The 25,242-nt window shown below is 46.5% G+C and overlaps 1 protein-coding gene across 1 annotated transcript; it reads right to left on the bottom strand.

The window, feature by feature from the left end:
* Positions 1-3,582: 3,582 nt before the first annotated feature.
* Positions 3,583-6,275, bottom strand: RAX (retina and anterior neural fold homeobox). Its single transcript, XM_073346161.1, is given in 3 exon segments — positions 3,583-4,038; positions 5,586-5,845; positions 6,002-6,275. Coding segments are annotated over 3 exon segments (990 nt in total).
* Positions 6,276-25,242: the final 18,967 nt, after the last annotated feature.

Raw genomic sequence — 25,242 nt, forward strand, 5'->3', positions numbered from 1 at the left:
GGGGAACTCACTTCTTGGCTTGCACCGGAACAAACTGGGTTCATCCCCTGGCCCGACAGTTTAGTTAGCGATCTCCTGCCATATGCGGGGAGGGTAATGATTATCCCGCAGTTCCCACGCGCTAATGGGGGCTTTGCGGATTGGAGCCTGATGATGTTAAACAAACCCAACGGACCAGTAATAAAGAAGCGAGAGGAAAGTCACTTCCTCGCAGGAATTTCAGGCGAGTAAGCTCTGTGCAAGACAGGGGCACTGACCCTAAATCCCCTATGAAGGTAATGGGGGCGGGGGGGTTACCTGTGTAAAGACTGCAGGGTGGGAGCCAGTGTGAAGCTGATTTCCAATTGGCACATTTGCACCTCTGCCCCTGACCCTCCAGAGAGCTGTGCGCGTCACCGGCCCTTTCCACCTGTTGCAATGGCAGGGCTGTGGCTTCTCCCGGTACCTTGCCCAGGCCCAGCCAGCTCCCTGTGTCAGCCACGAGCCCCCGGAGCTCACGGGCAAGCGGCAACTCTCCCCGCGCCTAACGGACTTGCTAGCCAAATACGGTCAGCCTTCAGTTCCATTTTTCTGTTTTCCGGGGCATTTTGGAAGGTTGTCCTGGGGAAAGGCGGAGCGGTTCCCGGAGGAGAAGCTGACATCAGTTATTCACCCCACGGGTGCATCACAGTATCATAATATTTACAGACTAATTAGTTACTCATTAAGCCTCAACCCATCTCTGTGAGGTGGGTGAACAAGTGTTAGCCCCATTTACTGATGGGGCGCCTGAGTCGCCGAGAAGTTAGTCGAGTTGCCCAAAGTCACAGAGAGTGTACGAGACAGCTGGGGCCAGCTGCTCCGACGGCAGGACCAGGCCGCCCGATCAGGGTGTGCGAGACCCTGTGGGGAGTTCTGGCCCCTCGTACAGAAGAGACAGCGGTGAGGACACTTCCACCCCCGCACTGCAATAGAGCTGGTTTTCCGAGAGTGACTCACATGGACAGGGCCTGATCCAAAACTCCTTGAAGCCAACGAGAAACTTTCCATTGATTTCAAGGGCTTTGGATCAGGCCCCAAGGAAGGAATTCTAAAAGGGGGGTGGGGTGAGGAAGGGTGTGGACAGTATACCAATATTTGTCGTGCCTTTTCAAAATGGCAACAATACGACACTTTTAACTTCAAGAAATAACTTCAATCCGTCACCCTGAGTGCAAACTACACCGGAGAAGTTAAAACAGGGAGGTGCTTTAACATCTAAACCAGCCAAGTAAAACTGGAAGAATTTTAGCAAAAATAGATAGATGGGCAGCAGAGGAGGTTGAATTTATTTCCATGCTTTTGTTTGGTTTTTGTTTTAATGTGAGGTTCCAGTGACCCAGCTGTGCAGACACCTGTCATGCTCCGGATTTAAGAAAAACGGTTTAATGCAGAATTCATTGCTCAGCTTAGACTTCCTTATTTCACTACGATATTGTGCAGGACAACTGAACGACCGGAAAGTTCAGAGCTAACCTTTGTTTTAGGCGTGCCAGCCTAGCTAAAGGAGTTACACTGGCCGTGTGAATCGCCCTCTGCATTCTTGTCTCAAAGTTTTATACCCTTATCGCGAGATATCTCTGTTCAAGGGAGAGCTCTCCTTTCACACTGGATCCTGCTATTGAGTCGGTAGGCAGCGGGCTCCCGAGGGCGTGGGTGGGATTTTTCTGATTGCACCAGGAAGGAAAGGAAGCGTGTGATATTTCTTAACTCAATATTCACTAGAATGCCCCCCTTTGAACCCCAAATTCCCTTCCCCTGTTATAGGAAAACGAAGCCCCGCTTCACAGCGCGATAGCTCTTCTGAATGTCCTAAGGGCTCGAACTTCTGGGGTAGACTAGGAAGGGATCCTTCCGGCTTGAGGTCCCTTGACCTCACTGAGCCTGATTGAGTGCCGTCTCAGGCTCTCCGGGCGCTGGGTTTTCTGCATCCGTGTAGCTCCTCTGCTGGCACAAGTCACGTTTTACACCAGCGCAGGAAATTCGCACCAGCCGTTGATTTTGATACAGCAGCATGGAAGTAGGTACACTGGTGTAAAAAGCAAACAAGCCCTCAGTTAGGGCTGGGGGCAGATGGGTGCTGAGCACTCTGCCCCTCAGCCAGCAAAACGCTTGCTCACCCGCCTAACTTTAAGCCCCCGAGTAGTAGTCACTGGGGCTACTCCTACACTTAACATTAAGCAGGTATTTACATACTGGGCTCTGCTGGGCTGTGACCAGCATGCTCAGCCACTTGCAGGAGGGAGCCCTTACAAGGGTGGTTTGTTTGTTTGTTTTAATTACTTCTGATTTGCACCGCCTAGGTGGCCGCAGAGTCAGACTCGGGACAGGCAGGACGAGTTCAGCTGTGGAAAGGGGGCCAGCCTCGGGAAAAGTGACAACTGGATAGGAACAATTTACTCTTTATCCCTTCCTCTGCAACACCAATGGAATCCAGTCCGCTCTGAAAAGCTCTGGTTGCTCTTTTGATCTTTCCAGTCCCGGCTCCACACCGCAGTGACTTTTTAGTCACAGGGAACAGCGGGAGAGAGATGCAGGTGAATGGCAGGAACATGCGGCTACAGCAGATTTGAGGGGGTGAAAAGGTTATATTCACAGCCCTCCAAACGTGTGCGGTACAACCCGCAGGCCTCCCGTGCCCCCCCCCCACCCCCCAAGCTCGTGTCATTTCATTAAAGACAAGGCCAAAACATTTGCAAAATGACATTTTGACTGAAACAGAGAAATGGGGGTGGGAGGGGGAAGGTAATGAGAATTTAAAGAGAGGCGCCCTGTCTATTACTTACAGCTGTTTTAACCTGGGTGGTTGTCACACAAATACCTGTATATTGACTTTGTCTGGGTGGCAGCCAGGCACAGATCACTCTGCACTGGAAATGGATCGGGAACACACCTCGTCGTGTGCTACCTCCTTAACACTACTCTGTATTTTCCTCTCTAACTGTGGAGAACAATAATAGTCTAACACAGTGGTTCTCCGCGCCGGGACCCGGAGCTTGCCCCCTTCCCGACCCCTGGTTTAGTGAGACCATGCATTTAGACTGTGTACTAAAACAGGAAAAAGAAACAGAAGACACACTAGCTGCTGATCATATTTAGTCGAGATCCATTCGGAATCAACAAGTACAATGCATGGTCTTAAAATCGTCCTTCTTTAATGTTACAAACCCCCCTAAGACTACACATTTCTCTGCCCCTACTGTAGTTTTTAATATAACCAAATGTCCAGTCAACAAGTAATATCAAATTATTAGCTCCTGAAACTAGAATCAAACCCTAATCTGCACAGGGATACAGAAGGGACACAAAAAAATACAAACAAAGCAACTTCAGGGGCGGGAGGCTACTGGGATCTAGGAAACGCATTTCTTTAGTGCTTAGCTCCATCTGGGATGTGAGCAGCTTGTGCCAGGAGACTGTTCCTTCCTCTCAATTACATGCCTACTGCAGAGGAAAGATCTACGATCGGTGACTTATTTTCCTGGGGGGATCTTTGTGGAAAGCTACCAGCCATGCTGGTAGGGTCCTCTGTTGTTCTGGGGAGATGGATGTCTGTGTGTCCCTTCAGATTGTCTGCCACGGTTTCCCCATGGACTGAATATGCTCCTTTGCTTTGAGCCGTAACGCAGCTATGCTGGTGTTCCTAGGATCCGTCTCTTCCAAAGTGAATTTGTCCACAAAATTGGTCCCGCACTGGTAGGGCGGAGGAGGCCCCATTGTCCCCAGGGGTTGCAAGGTGTGGCTGATGGGTGGCGGCGAATTCAGGAAAGGTGGAGGGGTGTAGCTGCTGGGGAGGCTTTGCGGGGAAGCCACGAAGCCGGGCAGAGTCTGCAGGGGAGTGCTGTTAGCCATCGGTGGGGTGAGCCAAGACTCCAGCGGTAAATTGCTGCTGATCGTGCCCATGGCAGAGGGCTGGGGGGATCGGCTGAAGGAGAGTATAGGGGAGTCCTGCAACTTCATTGAAGTGACTTCCAGTTTCTCTTGCCTTCTCCATTTGGCTCTCCGGTTCTGGAACCACACCTAAAAACACAGTTTGGGGATTAGCACCGAAAAGGAGATTCTAATTTTCCTCCTGTCAACTCCAATGCAAAGAGCAAATCATAAAATCATGGGGTAACAACAATCCGTCTACCCACTGTGCTTCTTTGCTTCTCGGAGAATGCCCCAGCTCTGCGGCGAGCTGAGACAGCGGCCAACAAAAACGCTGGAATCTTGAACTAGTTCCAGCGCGGCCTGGGGGGGAAAAAGCGATTCCTTGGGTTGAAATCGTTTCTTTTAAACCGAAGTCTTTTCAAAATCGCTTGCGGGATATGGGTGGGATTGAATTTCATCCGAAAGCAAAAAAAAAAGCGAGAAAAGATGCGGGTTATCCGCGATGCAAAGGAGGCAGAGTTGCTTTTTATGCGGAGAGTCACCATATATATTTTTGGAGGGAAATCGGCTGGTTTCTGGGTTGGGGAGAAACTTTCTGAAGCCAGAAGAATAGATCTGAAGACTCCTTTAAGGAGACAGGCATGGCAGAAGAAAGCAAGACAAGGAAAGTGTCTGGGATAGGAAAACACACGTACAAATCTATCATTTCTTCTCACTTTCTCTATTTGTGGTGGAAAATTCTAGCTATTTCTGGAGTTCTCTTGGGATAACTTTCCTAGCCTTCGGTGTGGCTTTATTGGAATACTCTGGCCTTAATGCAGGAAATAGTCATCACCCATAGCTTTGCTCGGTGCTTGGAGTTATCCCGAATACCTTCTCCAAGAGGCACTGGTAATCACGACACAGAAATATTTCATGCACTGTCCGGACCGATGGGAAACAGCCCTGGTTTAAACGCAATGAGTTCGGGCCGGATCCAAAGCCCACTGAAGTTAATCGGAGCCTTTCACTGACTTCAGTGCGGGTTTGGATCAGCCCCACGACACGCCCCGAAAGCAAAACGGTGAGCTCTCATTGCGAGCTAGGCTCCGGAGATCCCGCAGCTAGAGTGTCAGCTAAAACCCGTTAAAGCGGGATCCCGGCTCCCCGGCTGAAATCAAGCTTGATCTTTTTAAAAGAAAACGCCTCGAGGCAATTTAGAGGCACCCTCCCAAACCAAGTAATTCCCCATCCACCCACATCTGGTCTCATTACACCACTAGTCGCTGTGATGAAATAAGCACCAATGTCCCTTGCAGGCAGTTTTAAAACCCCCACACCGCTTGGAATCGCTCCCAGATTTTTCACAGATGACTAGTAAATATTGAAGGCTTTTCAAACATTTTAATGACCCGGGGATTAAAGATAATTAGGCCATAATCAAAGCAAAACAGTTTACCACCCAAACGCCGCGCGGTGGGAACTAAGGTAAATTGCGGGCTGCGCAGCGAGCGGGGAATGTTCCTCCTGGGAACAAACGCAGGCAGCTCGCAATCTCCGCTGCGAAAGGCGCGAGGAATAAAATCCCTTCCCGCACGACTCCTGGGCGTGCGAGGTAAAGCGGCGCTCGGGAGCGCTCGCCCGGGGCCAGCGGCTTAGCGCCCCCGGGGGCGCTCCGGCCTGGCCCCGCGAGGCGGGCAGCGGGGCTCGCTTACCTGCACGCGCACTTCGGGCAGGTTGACCTTGACGGCCAGCTCCTCGCGGCTGTACACGTCCGGGTAGTGCGACTTCTCGAAGGCCCGCTCCAGCTCGTGCAGCTGGTAGGTGGTGAAGGTGGTGCGGTTGCGGCGGTGCTTCTTCTTGGGCTGCTCCTCGTCCGCGAGCTTGGCGTCCGGCAGCGGCGGGCTGAGCCGCTCCGGCGGGTGCTGGAGGCAGCCGGGCTCTGGGGCAACGGGGGGAAGAGACCGTCAGGCGGCTCCCGGGCGGGGCAGAGCTCGCGGGCTGCCCAGCCAGGCCGCGGCCCAGGGCGCCCGTGCCCTGCTCCCCGGGGAAAGAGGCCCGGGCCCCCCCCTCCCCGAAGGGGGCTGAGTCCGTCCTAGCCGGGTCCCCCCCCGCCCAGCCCCCGGCTCACCTTCGTACTCCTCGGCCCCGCTCTCCTGCTCCTCCGGCGGCTCCCCGGGCATTTTGGGGAAGCAGGGCCGGGGGCTCCGCTTGTCCGCCTCCTTCAGGGCCCGCGGGCTGCCCACGGGCTGGAAGGCGCCTAGCAGCCCGTCCTCCTTGGAAAAGCCCAGGATGGCCTCGATGCTGTGCAGCCGGGACGGGGCGCCGCCGGGGCTCCTGCCCAGGTGGGCCGAGAGAGAGAAGCTCCCGTCCGCCATGCTCAGAGGGGAGCCGGGCAGGTGCATGGAGACCCGCTGCCCCGGCTCGTCCCTCCTCCTCGGCGCTCACCCGCTGCCCCTCCGAGCTGGGCTGGGCTGGGCTGACTCCAAGGCGAAGCCCCGCGGAGCTCCGGGCTGGGGGAGAGGGGAGGGGAGGGGGGGAAGCCGCCCCCCGATCCCCTGATGTCAGAGCCCGGGCAGGCTGCAAACCAGCCCCTGCGCACGCTCTGAGTCCTTAAGCTGGGCTGGGTGTCAGAGCCCGTGGCCGCCTTCTAGGGGCCTGGCTGCTTGTCCTTGAAGCGCCGCGGCTGGGCGCCCGGTGACCTCTCCTCGCCCAATGGCTCGGGCAGGGCTCGCCGGAGAGTTTTAAAGCGCCCTTCCACGGGCAGTGGTCAGCTGCGCCCGCTGCGGGCTCCTCTCCGCCACTGCCACGATTAGCCTCAGCCCGGCGGCTTTGTCTTCCTGCGGACGCTGTGTCCACCTGAGTGAATGGGGCGGTCGACTCCTACCCGCGCAGCCAGGGAGCAGGGGCCGCCCGACGCATTCAGGCCCAGCTTCGCGGGGCCAGAGCTTCCGAAGCTGGAATTAGCCCGAGGCTTGCCAGAGGAGGAACAATTATTCCACAGTTATTCCTGACTCTGAAATCCTCTTGGCGCTGGGCCGGGTTTGCATCGTCAGACCCGAAGGTGGGGGAAGGCCCGGTTAGAAAACCACTTGGTCTTTTAAAAAGTGGATTCAACTGACCAAAGCCAATCACACAACCCAGGGGGAAATGCAGCTCCTGTCCTAATCAGATGCAGTGACCTATGCTGTGTTTCTCGAAATCTAACCTACTGTGTTGCTATCATAATGCTTCAAACAACTCCGCCGGCCTTAGCGGAATCCTGAGTTTGGGAAGAATGCTTTCAAAAAACATATATTTTTTTTACTTTTTAAATCGAATTTATTAAAAAGAAATCAGGCCGTCTTGCTAGACTCTGATTATATTGCGTTCTGGGTTGTCTTGCTATCCCATTTCCCTTTTTAGTTTGCTCTGTATTTGGATATTTCTGGTTTAATGGCCTCTGTAAAATGTTTAACGGCTCTCTGTTTTGTTGGGAGGGAAATGCCTTTTCCTAAATTCGTTCAGCAATACACAGGCTAATTGTTTTTTCTATTCCGCTTTTTTAAAACAATCCGTCCTTGCTCTCAGTGTTAGTGCAGATTTGTGGATCGATTTCCAAAGGTGTGTGAAAAACGAAGCGAACGGAAATGAAAGGCAAACAAGTATGAGACGCGTTTCTCCCGGTAAAAGAGGGATGGTTACTCCGGAGAACGAAGTGTATTGAAAAGCCAAATGTTACTGGTGTCAGAGATTAACTACCGCCTCAGACCCTGGAGAAAAGGGGTACGGACCCACCGCAGGCTTCACACAGCTTCTGATTTAAACGTTTCCTCTTCACTCCGGTTTGCACGAAAAGGGGCGCTGTTTCCTGACATCTTCAGCTCCTTCCTGTTCGTTTTACTCCTCCCAGTTTGTCCCACTAACGTCCCAGTCTCATTGAAGCCAGTGGGTCTATGGGAGTAAGTAAAACAAGCAGGGTCTGGCGTCATGCCTTGACCTCAGTGCAGGCTTAGGGAAGGGAAGAGACTTCGTAGGCAGACTTTCGCCGCCGCCCCGCCCGAGGGGTGCCCTACGGGCTATATTCGTGGTAGTGAGCAGAGATTATTTGCAGGAAGAACAGGGAGACAAAGTTGGTGCTGTTCAGCCGCTGGGACGGATCAGATCATTTCCCTTCACCAGGGGAGAGCTCTCCAGCAATTCTGCATTGGGTACCAGCTACACATTCAATAGACGAGCTAACTTCTTCAGCAACAGTTAGGGGTGCTGGAGAGACACTCTTGGGTAGGTTCCAGGCGAAGCACTCAGAGCACAGCGACCCCTTTTCATCGCTCAGAGCTCGGCGATCCCAGGCAGAACCGACATAAAATTGACAATGGGGTCACTTGAGCCTTTCACGAAGTCCGACAGGGTAGTTAAAATTCGACCGTGTGTCTCAGCTCACCAGAAACCCGTTAATTACATTAACCATAACAATAAAGAATCCATTCAAAGGCAGACGTTTTCTCTGACGATCTGTTGACGTTTTGCTCTCCAAAATTTCGCCAATGTAATTTTCTTTTTAAAAAACCATCATTAGCTTTCAAATAGAAGTTGACTTCAACCGAAGAGGGGTTATGTGGTGGGATCACCAGTTACTGATCTACCATTATTTCTAAATCTAAAAACGGATCTTGGCATTATTCCTAAAACAAGCTGAGCATAAATAAGAGGAGGTTAAAGCTGAGACTCTGAATTAGCCGACGTCTGAAAGGAGTGCCTGGCTCCTGGCGAGCCGATAAACCTGGCGCACTGAGGACGTGATCAGATGCACCTAATGCCTAGAGATGGAACGATTTTGTACTGGGTGATCAGACAGGGGGCCACTGAGTGGACCTTCAGCTAAGAAGAGGGACTGAATAAATTGCAAATGAACTATCCACAGGACAGGGAAACCATTCCTAGTACTTTGCTGTCTCGGATAGCGTCGGAGTTAACAGTTACACCAGTGGTATGGCCAAGGTGCGCCCATCACGTAGGACAGTCAGAGAGGAGTTTGTTCCTGTCCAGTTTTCTGCTCACCAGGTGGGAGAGGAAGTTAGCGAGCTAGTTAATTTTTCCTTGGCACTTGTCTCTCCCCCTACTTGAGGAAGTTTACATAAAATGCATGCTCAATATTAAACCGAGCATTCATATTAGACTCTCTGGGTGGACAGAAAAGCCTAAATGGAGAGAGAAAAATACATAAGACAGTATCAGCCTGTGTCCTGTGGGCACGTTCAGGTTCCCTGTTTGTTCCTCCAACGGAGACTGGCAGCGCTTTCCTGCGCCCCTGCCCACACGCTGCGAAGGGGCTTATGGTTTTGTTTGTTTCCCCAAAGATAATTCCGTTTAGAGCTGCCCGGCTCTCCCGAATAGCGCCTGGTGAGGTTAGCCTGGAGTTACTGTGTAGTGGAGGAAAGCAGGCAAAACCTCAGCCGCCATTGGCAAGGAGGGAAGAGACGGAGAAAGGACAAGAAAAGGGTAGGCTAGCTTTTGTGTGCAGTACAAAAAGCCAGTCAATACCATTGTGGGGGCACTGGAGGGTACTCAAAGCAATCAGCCGGGGGTCATTGTGCTCTTTTAATGTACATGTGTATTTCCCAAGAACTCTATTAGTGAAGATGAATGGACTGTGCAATGTCCCTAATTTGTTCTCATTTGGAGCTGGATGTTTAGGGCCTTCACACCCGCGCACAAAATGCGCCCGTCCCTCCAGTAACGCGGGGCACGGAATCCATCTGCAGGATGCAGCAAAACGCACAAGAAGATGAAATTGCAAATTGCTGGTCAGCTCCCGAGCAGGGAATAAGGGCACAAAGGAGACAGGGAAGCCGGGTAACGCACCTTCTGCCAAAGCCACAGACTGTGGTCCTGCGGATGGGCTGTTTTCCTGTCTCACCAGGCTGGATCAAAGGGAGAGTGAAGCAAGAGGGCCCAGGTTCCCAAACCACAGCGGGCAGGGGTCCTCCACTATGACCTAACACAGCAGGATAATGTCCCATCCAATACCCAAGGTTCTTTCCTCGCGGCTAAGGGGCCCCTCTTTTATTTTTTCCTTAGAGTTTCATAATCTATTATAAATGTCTATATGGCATCCATTACCACACAGGCTTGGACTAACTAACCAGAGCATGATGTATATAATGTGAGGGGGGCAGCTGTCAACTTCCCTCAGAGAGAACTAGCGATTACTACACAGACAGTGTAACAAGTTTGTCTTACTTTATCCCCCCAACCAAGTCTAACACTTGCAGAGTTTAGGTTAACAAAAGGAGGAAGGGTAAGTGATTGGACGTCTTCCTTTGATAGTAAGGCATTAGCCGCTAGGTAAATCCTCTGCACGCCACTGAATCCCATCTCACGCTAGTGTGAAGTCTCAGAAACTGATCCCACGATGGGCCGGGGCTTAGCAAAGACGATTTCCACTTGGAAATGACAAACAGGGGAATAGGATAAGATCTGAAAATATCCATCATCTGAACCAAGTAGCTGGGATATTCCCTGCCTTTGTGAGATAGTCCCCGCCCCTCCCCGCTCCCTAGCCTCTTGCAAAGGTGCTTTGTATTGTTCCTATTATTGTTGCAGGTACTTTATGAAAAAACGTGTGAGACAAAAATAGAGAATCTGTGAAGCGTTTATATACCAGCTTCTACACATGATCCAGAGTAGAAGAGACTTAATTTATCTCATGTCAATAATACTCAGCAATATGCACCAACTTCTCCCTTATAGGGCAGGATGGAAGCAGAACCACAAAGCACTGACCCACAGAATTCTGCTTCCCTTTCCCATCTCCTTTATTTGTCTAGATCAAATGATCATTGCCTTCACCCCTCCCCCCCCACATTTAAACGGTACATAAACAGTTCTAAAAACGTTAGGATACTTCCTAATATGGGTGTATGAAACAACAGAGTGCGAACACAGGCTTAACATAGACAGCAGGTTTAAAACAAGCAAAAGGAAGTATTTCTTCACACAAAGCACAGTTAACCTTTGCCAGCGGATGTTGTGAAAGCCAAGACTATAACAGGGTTCAAAAAAGAACTGGTTACATTAATGGAGGATAGGTCCATTACCCAGGATGGGCAGAGGTGTTGTCCCTGGCCTCTTTGCCAGAAGCTGGGAATGGGCGACAGGGGATGGATCGCTTGATGATTACCTGTTCTGTTCATTCCCTCTGGGGCACCTGGCATTGGCCACTGTGGGAAGACAGGATACTGGGCTAGATGGACCTTTGGTCTGACCCAGCATGGTCCTTCTTATGAAGGGTAAATATGGCTCTCTGGATGGCCAGCAATGTCTAAACTAAGAGAGAAAATTACACAAGACAGTCTGTTGGAGGAACAAACAGGGAATACGAACCTTCCCATAGGGCACAGGCTGTTGCTGTTATAAAAAGCTATAGGAAGTGTATTGTGTTTTTCCTGTCTCTAAATAGTTCATATTATTTGCATATTAAAAAGCTCTTTTTGAAAACACAACTTGAACTTTACTGGGGAACTGGCGTCCTTAGTTTAATACTTGTTGCTGGCTCCCTTGCAGTCCCCTGTACCGTTTATTTCTGGAGAGACGCATTTTCAGTTCCCATCCACTTGGAGAGTTGATTATAGTTGCTGAGCCCAGTGTAGATGAAACACACACGCACCATTAACAACGCGCGGTGAAGGGGTTAGCTATCCCCTGTAGGTTACTACACGTGGGAGTATGAAAGACTGAGATTAACTGTCTGTTCAGCGTCCAGCACAAGTAAGCCCGATTTGGTTAAAGCGTCAAGGTGCTTCCCGAATAGGAGCAGTGTTAAAGAATAAATACACCATGTGTCACTTCTCCCTTCGGTGAATAAGCCAGGTGTGTGACCACTCTGAGACCTGGGCCCCTTGCACCAGTGATTTCTCCCGAGAGGGCGGAGCTGTGAGTTTCATGCAGCAAAGCTATGTTAATGCAATCCTTCTTTACTTGTTTTCCACTTAGCCTAATTGAATTCAGATTGCTTAAAAGTGGGCACCAGAGACGTTTAGCTTGAAGGGATGACGGCTCTGAGCTCTAGCGATCCTATTAGCGGTAAGAATGCAAATCCCAGGTGGAGTCCCTTTAGCAGCAGCAGCTCCCATGTGACAGACCCCTGCTAATCTGCTGTCTCCCTGGCGAGCCCCCCGCCCCAGTAGGCGGCCCCCTGCCGGCGTGAAATGGGGACCAGAACCTTGAGAGAAAGTACTTAGAGCAAGATCATTTATTAATTATTGGTTTCAGAGGAGCAGCCTTGTTAGTCTGTATTTGCAAAAAGGAGGACTTGTGGCACCTTAGAAACTAACCAATTTATTTGAGCATAAGCTTTCGTGAGCTACAGCTCACTTCATCGGATGCATACCGTGGAAAATACAGAAGATTTTCTTATACATACAAATCATGAAAAAATGGGTGTTTACCACTACAAAAGGTTTTCTCTCCCCCCACCCCACTCTCCTGCTGGTAATAGCTTATCTAAAGTGATCACTCTAGTACTCCTTTTCTTTCTCCTTACAATCTGTATGATAATCAAGTTGGGCCATTTCCAGCACAAATCCAGGTTTTCTCCCCCACCGCTGAAACCCCCTCTCCTGCTGGTAATAGCTTATCTAAAGTGACCACTCTCCTTACAATGTGTATGATAATCAAGGTTTCAGAGTAACAGCCCTGTTAGGCTGTATTGGCAAAAAGAAAAGGAGGACTTGTGGCACCTTAGAGACTAACCAATTTATTTGAGCATAAGCTTTCCTGAATAACAGCTCACTTCATCGGATGCATACTGTGGAAAGTACAGAAGATGTTTGTTTTTACACACACAAACCATGAAAAAATGGGTGATTATCACCACAAAAGGTTTTCTCTCCCCCCACCCCACTCTCCTGCTGGTAATAGGGGGGTCTCAAACCGGGCACCGCCCCTCAAGGCGCTCACAACTAGCGTCTCTTTATGACATTCTTTTGGACTTGCCGTCTCTCCATTTTTCACACCTGTAAAGGGGAGCCGTGTACCTACCTCCAGCCATGCAGAGAGAGTGAATTCACGTTTGTGAAGCGGTGTTAGGTGCCCTGTAAATGCAAAACTGCAGTAACACTCCTGCTGTCCAGATGCACGAATAAATAAGCAGTACAGGAATCATTTCGGCTGGGTTATCAAAGGACTCTCAATCTCTTAAACTCCTTGGAAAATCCCAAGCTTTATTTCTAAAAGGCCCACCAGTGCCACAACATTCAGGGTGAGATACAGCTAATGAAGATTACAGTCTAAGACTGCAATGCCTTTAAAATGGAACAACGTGCCAACAAGAAACATAGAAGAGACCAAAGCAAACCAAAACCTGCTCCTAGAGGGGAACCCCTTGGAGGCAGGGACTCTCTCATTTTGTGTCTTGTGTAGCACCAAGTAAATTGTGGAGTTTCACATATAATACAAACAAACACAATAAAACATTTCCCTCGCGGGCTGCTATTCAGCCCAGTACAGATGAAACATACACGCATCATGAACAGCGCACGCTGAAGAGGTTAGAGAGCCCTTGTAGGTTACTACACGTGAGGTGGGAGTAGGAAGGACTGAGCGTGACTATACGTTGTGTGTGTTACCTCGCGGAGGCTTCTAGGCACTTCCTCTATATACACATGAAATAAGAGTAATCATTTCTCTGAGAAGTAACAGGGGCGAGGGGGAGCAGAGGTGAGCGACACAGGGCTCAGCCTTGACGCCCCCTGAATGAGTTTCAGTGAGGACGCGGAGGCATGGACTGAGTCCCACACGTCCAGGGCCACCTCCACAAAGCTCAGACACCTGCCGATACGAGGTGAACTGGCAGAAATGTAGCGGGCTTGGTCTGCGTTGAGGATTTTCTCCCACGTTTGCTCGAGCACCTGCACAGCCCCATTCATGGGAGCATGGGTGCAGATCAGTCACAGCTGTGTTTAAAAAGACAGGCAGGCTGGGAGCAGGTCTACCCTGCCCCTTCCCCCTTTGTTACCACCAATGGAGTGGTACCCGCTGGGGCTTGTGCTTCTGATTTATGCAGGTGGGATGGCTGAGCTCTTTTTGTGTGTAAAATCAGTTCTGTTCAGAGCTCTGCCACTGGCCTATTGAGGGACCTCAGCAAGTCACTTCACTTCCGTGCCTCAATTTCCTCACCAGAAAAACGGAGATATTACTGATGCTTCCCTCCTTTGTAAGGCACTTTGAAATCCATAGAAGAAAAGTGCTATTTAAGAAGTAAGTGGTGTTACTAAGGAATTTGTCAGTTTTGACTGGTAATAAACTGCTAGATTCCCTGTGAGGCAATTTAAGACACTGATTCTTCAAAGATGTGCACCCATATTTAACCATCTCTTGCCAGTGATCTCACTGAAGGCAGGGGACCTAGTGCTCACAGTTACTGGGGCAAATGTCTTCCCATATGCGACTCCTGCATTACAAAAACAACAAAACCAAAAAAAACCCTGTCCATTACCCAGAAACTCCTCCCCTCAGTATTTGTCGAGGTTTGTAAATGCCGTTGAAGAAAGTGGCAAGCTAATTTCTGAAAACGCGAGCCCTTTAACGAGCAGCGCATGAGATCATCGTCTTTAAGTGACAGCCCGTGGGTCAGATGCCCGGAAGGATTTACTGGCCAGGCCCCTTGCTTTTCTTTCTCTTCTGGCTGCTGCTTTTAGATTTTTTGCTAACCTAAGCCCGGCTGGGAATCCCAACCGATTTCTCCACAAAGTGCAAGGTGTGTTTGCATTCCAGTCCACAAGTCCTCGGGGGTGTTTTTTGTAGGCCGCACCATGCCTCTTTCAGCAAAGTGCCATCTCTTACGTATACAGTTTTGAAAGTTGTCTCAAATAAGTGATTCGATTCCCAGAGGAGCTGAACACTTACAGATTCCAGTGAAAAATCAAGCCCCTTACTTAGGGGCCTAAACGTAGATCCAGGTACCGAATATTAGTCACCCAAGTTTCAAAATTCTAGCTGGTGTGTTTTTGTTTTAAGTCCTTGGCTTATCTTTTTAAGTAGTGCATAGAATAATCAGATCCCTTTCAAAAGGCATTTTAGTTCACTTCACTCTTGTTAATATCAGCCCTGGGACAGCACCCATTTGCTTTGAAGTTCTTATATAGCTGCCCCCAACCCCTATAATTTGGCACAGATCACCCATACATTAAAAAAATACATTACTTTTTAGTAATGCGGGACCGCGTACAGCGAAAAGTCTTTTTTAACAGTGACTTGTCATTACACTTCAAATCTATTCGCTTCATTCAACCCTTAATTTTTATGGAATCTCATTAATCACTTGTGCAGTGATTCCGATTGTACTTTCTCCTTTGACCCTTTAAACTGTGAAAATGCTGATCCTATATGTACTGACGAATTTAATTAGCTGCTTGAAACCACTAGATGCTTTCAATAAGATTTTCAAGATGTTCCGGTCACGTTTTAATTCAAAGGTCAAATGCTTTAGATGTGTTTACTGTGGTGTTTTTAGATAAGGTAATTTAATCTGCAAAGCTAGACAAAGGTTTGGAGGTAGTATCAGGTTGATATAGGGAAAAAATACAAATGGAGGCATGGATTGATCACCAGAAGTTAAAAGATAAGTTGAAATTGGGCTTGTGACTTTTTTTCCCTTGGTGATGTAGAAAAGCAGGCTGAAACTTTTTAGTTTAACACAAATCTGTTTTATTTTGTTTTGTTTTTAACCTAAGTAAAAACATTCTGGAAACAACTGTGGGGACTGGTGACATGATGACATCACAAGAGACAAACTCAGGCAAGGTGGGGGGGGATTTTCAGGCAGAAAACACATTAAACTCTGATGTCTAAAGTACTCTTTGGAGAAAGGGGGTCTTTATTAAAGCTTATCCTCACCCCTTCAGTTAAGATGCGAGTACTCACAATACACACCTTTGAGATGTCCCAGAAGCCTTTCAGAAAAAGGGAAGACCAAAACTTGACATTCCTGCTATTTTCTAAGGTGAAAAAGCAAACATACACCCAAAACAACCCCCCCTTTTGGGGGGAAGGCCCCATGCTTGTAGCTGGCTTAGAGGAGAACCATATTATAACAAATCCAGTTATTGGCAATCCACTGCAGTTCACCTTTGAAACAATAATTGCCCAGAGATACAACACAATGGGTGTCACAGTTACAGGGCTAGCTGTACCATTGCCCCACTCTGGTATCTCCGAATCCATCTTCCAGGTGCCAGACCTCATGTCTTCACCTGTTCTGGGATGGAATTTCACAATTCCTCCACTCTTAGACCAGGCCCTGGGGCTATAGTCCCCTGTGGATCCACCAGGCTTGCCCACCAGATCTGACAGGGTGTGGCACCTGCAGTTCTTCCCTTCAGGAGCCTGTGTCCACAGGTAAACACAGTGACAAGACAGCCTTCTGAAACGAAAAATGTTGTTTGTTTTGCAGTAAGAACAAAGCATTTAGGGGAAAAAAGGGTTTAAAAACCAAACAGTTGATACCATCCCCTTATGGTAACTTAGGCAGGCCTAACTTCTTCAGACATGCCAGCAAGTTCCTGTCTCTCAGTCTGGTTTCCCAGAACAGCTCTTCATTCCATTAAGAGACACTCTCCTTTTAAACAGCCAGAGTTCTTTTTTTGTTCTGCATTCTTGAGCTTTGGCCCTTCTGGACAAACCCAGCCTGTAGGCTCAGTAGAAGATGGAGCCAGGATCCTCCTCTGGCATTGTCCCTCAACAACGCTCAAGTGACTTATCTTGAGTCATTCTTTCCTTTCCTGACAGTCCCCTATTAAAATTAAACCAATATATTCATACAGTGAATATCTCAATAACCAGGTCTACACACAGTATTCATAAATTAATACAGAGCAGCTTCTATTGCATCGCAGTCAATTAAAAAAACTTAGAAAATATACCACATGGAACTACCTTATACTAGATGGTGAAGTTAGTTGCATGGATCTACAGAACTTTCTTATCACTAACTCTATGATCCCATGGTCACAGGCACTGGGAGCCCTTTTTTGATAAGGGAATTCTGAATTAAAACTAAATGGCTTGATTCAACACTCAGGAATCTGTTGGCCAATAGCTGTGCATACAGTGTAAACATGGCAAAGACGACAAAGCAAAAACCTAGGCTGTCAGGTTTTTGTAAGAGTGAAAGAAAACTTTCTGGCCCAAGAACTTAAACAGTCTTTAAAAAAAAAAAAATCACTTGAGCCTTCATTTATACCCTGCCCAAACTCACGCATGTGCTTAGTTTTACTATTATTAGTAGCCCATTGACTTCAGTAACAACACTTGTAGTGCAGCAAAGCACGAGTGAGAATTTGGGGACATAACCAGCTTTCACATCCTTGGTATCTGGGCTGTTATTCTCCTAGTTATTCAGTCTTCCAGTCTTCTAGGCCAGACAAGAATGGACTTTATAAAACAAAAAAAAATCAAATCCAGCTTTTTTTAAAGTGGCACGAGTCCATTCCTCCCCGCCCCTTAATATTACATAGGAAACACAAAAAAGGCCCATATTGACATCTGTCAACCTAGGCATGATCAGGGTCAAATTTGCATTACATATAGGGCTAATTTGGTGGAAACAACAGGTTGTGCCAAATCAAACTATGTCTTTTTACAACCACACCCTTATATACACCCACACACTTAAGTCCTAGAGTTCAAACACCTTGCTTTTCACACGTACATATTGTACAACTTTGGCATTAAATGGACTAGCCCATTTGTAAGGAATTAAAAATAATTTGTTTAATCAAACCCCTTCAGGCATCTATCACTATAACAGAATAACTATAGTGGTGGAAAAAGAGATATACTATTTACTATTCATTAGCTAATTGTAATTTCTTATAAATAGGGTAGCTACCAATTTATGGAGAGCCCCATACACAGCTTAAAAGGGAGGACCCTACACCCATTCCTTCAGCAAAGGAGTGATCACCCCGTGGTGTTATTTCATCTCAGCATGTGAGTATAAATGTAGCGTTAATTTGTTATACTGCAATTTCTATACATGCATGTTTTAGTTTTATCATAATAGAATTTTGAATTTCATCACTCATTGTGTCACTAAAGGTTCTTAGACTGAATTAAATAAATTACCTGTAACCAAATCAAGGACCGAACCTTAGGCTTATATTATTTTTAAAATTTTGCATCTAAAGATAATAATGAGAATATCCAAATCATAGTTTACAATATGGGGAGCCTAGCACAATGGGGTCTTGAACACTGACTGAGGCCTCTGGATGCTTGCACTTCTGCTCAACAATGATGCAAAGCAGCGTAGACTGACACATGTTCATTTTCATCATCTGAATCAGATGCCACCAGCAGAAGGTTGATTTTCTTTTTTGGTGGTTTGGGTTCTGTAGTTTCTGCTTCAGAGTGTTTCTCTTTTAAGATTTTTGAAACCACATTCCACACCTCATCCCTCTCAGATTTTGGAAGGCACTTCAGATTCTTAAACCTTGGGTCAGTGCTGTAGCTATCTTTAGAAATTTGATATTGGAACCTGCTTTGTGAAATCTGCAGTGAAAGTGTTCTTAAATCAAACAACATATGCTGGGTCATCATCTGAGACTAACATAACACTAAATATGTGGCAGAATAAGGGTAAACCCATGGAGCAGGAGACATACAATTCTCCTCCAAGGAGGACAGTCACATTTAACGAATTCATTTTTTGAAACAAGCGTCATCAACATGTTCTCTGGAATGGTGGTTGAAGCATGAAGAGGCATATGAATGTTTAGCATATCTGGCACATAAATACTGTACCTTACAATGCCAGTGACAAAAGTGCCATGCAAACACCTGTTCTCACTTTCAGGTGACATGGTAAATAAAAAGCAAGCTGCGTTATCTCCCATACATGTAAATAAACTTGTTTCTCTTAATGATTGGGGACAAGAAGTAGGAATGACTAAACTTGTAGGCTCTAAAGTTTTACATTGTTTTGTTATGGAGTGCAGTTATATAACAAACAATCTACATTTGTAAGTTGCACTTTCATGATAAAGAGATTGCACTACAGTACTTGTATGAGGTGAATTGAAAAATATTTTTAGAGTGCAAATATTTAATCAAAAGTAATACAGTGAGCACTGTACACTTTGTATTCTGTGTTGTAATTGATATCAATATATTTGGAAATGTACAAGATCAAAAAATATTTAATAAATTTCAATTGGTATTCTATTGTTTGACAGTGCGATTAATTGAGATTATTTTTTGAGTTAATCATGTGAGTTAACTGCGATTAAACAACAGTCCTAGAAAATATTCAAAATCAAAAAATCGTTCTGCTTCAAACCCTGCACAGTGGAAACAGCTGAGATTTCCACATGAACTGGTTTGTCCATTTTTTTGATCAGCGTTACTTCTATCTCTAGCACGTGCTTTCCATGCGACTTACCTTACCATTGCCCAGGTTGGACCACTAGGTCAGGAATTGGCAGTTGGGAGGTTATTGGATGATGTATGCTTCTCCAAAGAGAAGGAACTGTTGGGAAGCTGGAGCAGATGGTAACAGGGCAGCACTTAAGAAGAAGGAAATAACTCCTATGAGGTGTTAGATTGGATTGCTAGGTGGTGAGGGTGGGGCTGGGTCAGAGGCTGGGAGTGAGCCAGCTCCCTCAGTGGGAGGGAGAATCAGTTGCAGGGAGGATTAGGGTGTTGGATAATTTTGAGAACTAATTAGTATATGTATCCCCCATGTTTGAAAGGTGGAACATTAGTAAGCCCAGGTCTCAGCTGCAGCAGAAGTTGAGGGTTCTAAGCCTCTCAAAGAACAAGGCCCTTAGTTACTGGTATTGCAGTGAATACAAAGGCAAATGAAGTAGCTATTAGGAGCTTAGCAATAGCTGACCCACAGGCATAGACGTTAGCATCTCTCTTCAAGAAATTTAGAGAGGAAATGTCAAGCACACTGTAATGGGGCCAGCGTCCGCCTCTCATGAGCACCCCCTCTGGTTGGGTGTGTCTGCGGTCTTTCAACCAGTCCCAGCCCTGCCATCAGGCTGCACCCCCAGGGCTTCCTCCCTGGAGGCAATGGTTTTGCTCTCTTAGCCTGTTTTGGCCCCAGTCTTCACCTGGGCCTCCTGACAGTTCAGTCCCTTTCTGGGGGTTTACTGATGTCCAATTGTAGGCCCTTCCCCAGAGTGGGGAGGAGGGCAGGCCCACCCACGACTCTGGTCCCAGCCTAGGAATTCTAAGAATAGCAGCCATGCACCACTGTGTCCCTTTAGTAAAACTATCTTCAGTTCCCTGGGCCACTTGCCTGCAGCCCCAGCCTTGACCAATACCTAACCATTAGCTCAGGGCTCTTCTAAGCTCAGGCCCAGTAGCCAGCCAGGAGCTCTTCTTTGCTCCTCTGGTCTCTACTAGCACTAAGCTGTCCATTGTGTTGGTCTTCCCTTTACCAGCCAGGAGCCCCTCTGCACTCTTCTAGCTCCAGCAAGGAATTGGCTGTCTCCAGCTCTGTAGCTCCTTTTTATAGGGCCCTCCTGGGCCCTTATTGGCTGCTTCCCCTGCAGCCACTCTGGTCTGCTTGGAGGACCTCTCCACTGCTTCTTCCCTGAGATGAGTATAGCAGGACCCTGAGGCCTCCATCAGGGGGCCTCTAGGCCTAGTCCACCCCGTCACACAAAGCCAGAGTTTTCCTTTCCTCTTTTCTACATGGCTGCTGAATTTTTAACTTCCAGCTTGGGAGGCCCAAGGGACAGTCAGTTTAAACATGCTAGATGTGTCATCCCTCATCTAGCACTATAGCACCTCCTACAGTGGCCACAGTGGGTGTGAGCCAACATTCCTGTACTGGTACTTGAACCTGCAACACTTGACTCAGAGACAAAATTGCTACCAACAGCTTGATTAACTGTACAGGGTTAAGCATGGGCAACTTCCCATCAGAAGGAGAAGAATACATTTTAAGAGGCTTTAAATGTTTATAATGGAGACACACTGCATGACACCTGGTGTATCTGTAATCAACTGGTTACTATACAATATCAGAATTGACAGCCAATTTTTCTAACTGTTTTATAATGCTGATTGCACATGTTTTGGGAAGCATGATTTATAAATTACTGGTAATAAATATATACAATTTTTTCCCTTCTCTTTACTTATACATCACCTTTGCCAAATTTTGAAATCAGTCTTGTATGCCTGACACAGGTTGAACCCCCATTGATAATAAATGCAACTTCTGCCTCGGTCAAGATGATAGCCCATTTTCACAGGATGCATTACCTGTGTTGCTAAAGCAGTTAAGATACAAAAAATAATAATTTCATTGAAACAATTTGTGTTGAAGATTCCCTCCTCTTTCTAAGAGAAGCCTTTAAATGTGCTGAAGCCTTCTCAGAGCTTGTCCTAAAAGTCACCTGTGAAGGACTTTTAAAACTTTGGTCTTGTACCATTTGTGATTCTTGACAACTGTACAAAGAGGGGAGGAAAGGTTTTCTTCTTCTACTTTCTGTTTTCTTACCTTACTGGTATTAGGAATGATAGGTCTGATTCACCTGGTCTTGTTGGAGGACGTAGCAGGTTTACACTGTTGGATCTCCCACCATAATTGAAGGACAGTACTGAATCTTTAGCAAATGTTTCTTTCCCCAGAAATGTTAATCAAAGTCATTAAAGTTAAATGGTGTTCAAACTCAGAGTCAAGCTCTACCCACCATTTTTGTACCATGTTGGCAAGGAATGTGGTTTTATTTTTACCAATGTAGTTATACCGAGACAATCCCTTGTGTAGACTCAGTTATACCAGTGTAAAGATGCCTTTTACAGATATATCTTCTCCCCCTGCCCATATAGGCATAAGGGCTTGTCTACGCTACCGTGCGGGGTCGTGAATAGCATAGCTGAAGTTGATGTACTTAGATCTACTTACTGCAGTGTCTTCACTGTGGTAAGTCAACAGCTGACGCTCTCCTGTCGACTCTGCTTGCGCTTCTCATTCTGGTGGAGTACCGGAGTCGACAGGAGAGCATTGGCCTGCTAAACTCAGGGTTGTGAGTTCAATCCTTGAGGGGGCCATTTAGGGATCTGGGGCAAAAACTGGGGATTGGCCCTGCTTTGAGCAGGGGGTTGGACTAGATGATCTCCTGAGGTCCCTTCCAACCCTGATATTCTATGATCCCCACGGGATCGATTGCTGCCTGCTGATCCAGTGGGTAGACAAGCCCTAAGATATACAGGTATAACTGCATCCACTCCAGGGCCGTTGTACCACTTTACTTATACCAGTATGGTTAAAATGGTACAACTTTTGCATGTAAACATGGCCAACACCTTGATTCAAATCTCACCTCCTCTCAGGCCCAGATCCTGCAATTAATTATATGCAGGCACAGCCCTGCACCCATTTTAAGCTCCATAGTCAGTTGCAGGTGTCTCACAATCAATCAGGGCTGTAGTTGCCCAACTTTCAATCTCTGGGATCACAAAATGCTAGAGAGAGAGGACCTGAATTTTTGATGGAAAAGACCAAGTAGGGAAACTCTTCCTCCCAGTAATCTTTTATTTATTTAGTCCTAAAAAAAAAAAAAAAAATTTAGACTTTCATTAAACATCATAGAAAAGCAAAAAGGACCTAAAAAGCCGGGGTCACCTTTAAAAATTCAGGACCTGTGATTTATGGGGAACTTACATCATTCTTAGCACACGGTCTCAAAGGCAGAAGTTCCTTTCACATATATTACATTAAAATGAAGTGCCCCTTCTGAGAAGCCAGGCAACATCAGACTGATGCCGCCGTGGTGTGTGTTTGTACTTGATTGACACCTGCCTGGGAGTTTGGGACTGATAACCACAACCTTAAAGGGTTTTTTTCCCTGCTTGGTGGTGAGGGATTGAGACACAGAAAAACACAGAGATCGGGACAGTTGATGTGAACAGAGCAGTACAGCTGGTGGCTTGAACTACAGTTACTTTGATGGGAGGGTCTGAAAGTGGGGCTACAGCTGTGTACTGTTGCTGCTACTATCTACCTTCAAAGCAACCATAGAAACAATATTACCTACATAATGCTAGCAAAAATGGACTGGACACAATATCCTGAGTCTCTTTCATGCCCCATAAACCATCCCTGACATTCAAATCTTTCCTAACTGCTCAACAGCCAGGACTGATGTATTAAATACATAAACATTGCTAAAATCGCTAAATAACCTTAACTGATAAGAGCATATTTTCTGAAGCAAGTGCTGGGAAACAAACAAAGATTTTAAATAAGATTGCCTACGTTTTCCCACTCCACACAAAAGGGTAACCAGTTTAAAATGATGAATATACTCCGCCAAATGAATACAAAAATGGCCCTTGATGTGATATATAATGAACATTTGAAGCCATATAGTGCTCTCAATCCCTTTGAGCAACTGGAGTTGCACTGTGGATGGGGGACACATTGTTGATGAGATGATAAACTTGTAAAAGTTTTGGATGAACTTATCCAGTCTATTTTTTCCTGTGATAAAGCACCTAAGATATTGCTTCTTTCTTGAGTATCATATTGGTAAGCTTGCAGGCTAAATGCAAGCACTGATACAACACCTACGCCAAAGCCTTGACATTGCTAACAAGATGGAGTGGTGGGGGAGGCGGGCGAATATATTACATTTAGAGAATCGACCCATCCTTAGAAATTGATTCTACTCCCACTCAAATGAGTGGAAAACTCCCATTGACCTGAATGGTGCAGGATCAATCCCCCACTGAGATCTTCTAATTCCTCTTTCTTACATACATGGGATGAGTAAACTGTCAGCAGTCGTTCACATGAATGTTTTCTGGTTCAATAAAACATTATATGCTGTTGTTCATAAAGCTAGTGAATTTATTGTAATTTTTTTTATTTTATTTATTTAATGTAAATTTATTCCATTTATTCAAGTAGGGGGCTGGGATAAAGGGAGAAGAACTTTATATTCCCAGGGAATGTTGCCCTCTTAAATTGAGCAAAATATACATTTTGTGAAAGCAAAACTTAATAAAACTAATGCTTAGGATAAATATAAATGTCTCTTCAATGCTTTTAAATTCCAGTAAAAACCATTGTGTTTAAATCAATAAAAACATTGCAATCCAATCATTGCAGCACCAAATCCTGAAAGTGAAACTGGCTTCTTTTGATATTCAGTGCCAAGCCAAGGGATATGCAACAGGTAAAGAGAGAGCATCAGCAAAGACTGGTACACTAGATTTTAAAGGGTCTTTCACATTTAGTACCTAGGGTATGATTAGTAACATAGGAAAAGGAATGTGTGTAGCAGACCTGGTTTAAGTTGACAGAATCCCTTTAAATGTTCAATAATAGAGAGGCAGGTGTTTCTCTGTATCTACCGTTGGGCTCTGAGAATGCCCAGCTACTTCCACATTATACCCACCCTCTGAAGGTCCCATTTCAAAGCAACCACACCTCCTTTCTGAAGACCATCAAACAGGAATTCCTTTGGAAATTCTCAACAAAGCTCCTTCACTGACCACGTTGTAGATCAGGGGTTCTCAAACTGGGGCTCGGGACCCCCCAGGGGATCGTGAGGTGATTACATGGGGGGTCATGAGCTGTCAGCCTCCACCCCAAATCCCGCTTTGCAGCCAGCATTTATAATGGTGTTAAATATATAAAAAAGTGTTTTTAATTTAGGAATGGGGGGTCTCACTCAGACGCTTACTATGTGAAAGGGGTCACCAGTACAAAAGTTTGAGAACCACTTTTGTAGATCCTGAAAGATACAAGGCACTCCCTCCCCTAGGGAGTTCAGGGTGCTGATCCCCCAGAGGCCAGTTTTAACTCAAATAAATCCATTAGTCCAATATTAAAGGTGGAAGCTGTTGGGAAGAAGTAATTAAAAACTGGAGGACTGGGGGCAGTGGTGTTGAACTCTTCATGGATCTCATATCTAAAGTCCACTTTAAAGCTGCCTTTGGCCGTTTCATGGAAGATAAGTGAGACCAGGTTTGGCCTGTGTGTTCACAATGAAAAAGCGACCATATTTTAATGCATTTGTTCAATGTAAACTAAGGGGGAGGAGAGGGAGAGAGAGAGAGAGACAGACATATAAACCTCTCAAAGAGCATTAATCCAGGTACACATATTGTAGAATATTAGTCAGTTTCATCCTGGTCTATCTGTCCAAGGAATTACACAGCCCACGTCACCGCAGTATTGAGCATTAATTAGTGTATTCTTACAACAGAGAAGTGTTATTACCTCTGTGTTACAGGTGGAGAACTCCAGCAGAGAAAGAGTACATAATTTGCTGAAGGGCACACAGGAAGTCTGTGACAGAACCAGGGACTGAATCTGATCTTGAGTCCCAGTTCACTGCCTTAACCACAAGACTACGCTCTTTT

The sequence above is a fragment of the Lepidochelys kempii genome, chromosome 5, assembly GCF_965140285.1.
Source record: "Lepidochelys kempii isolate rLepKem1 chromosome 5, rLepKem1.hap1, whole genome shotgun sequence".
NCBI classification, from domain to species: domain Eukaryota; kingdom Metazoa; phylum Chordata; order Testudines; family Cheloniidae; genus Lepidochelys; species Lepidochelys kempii.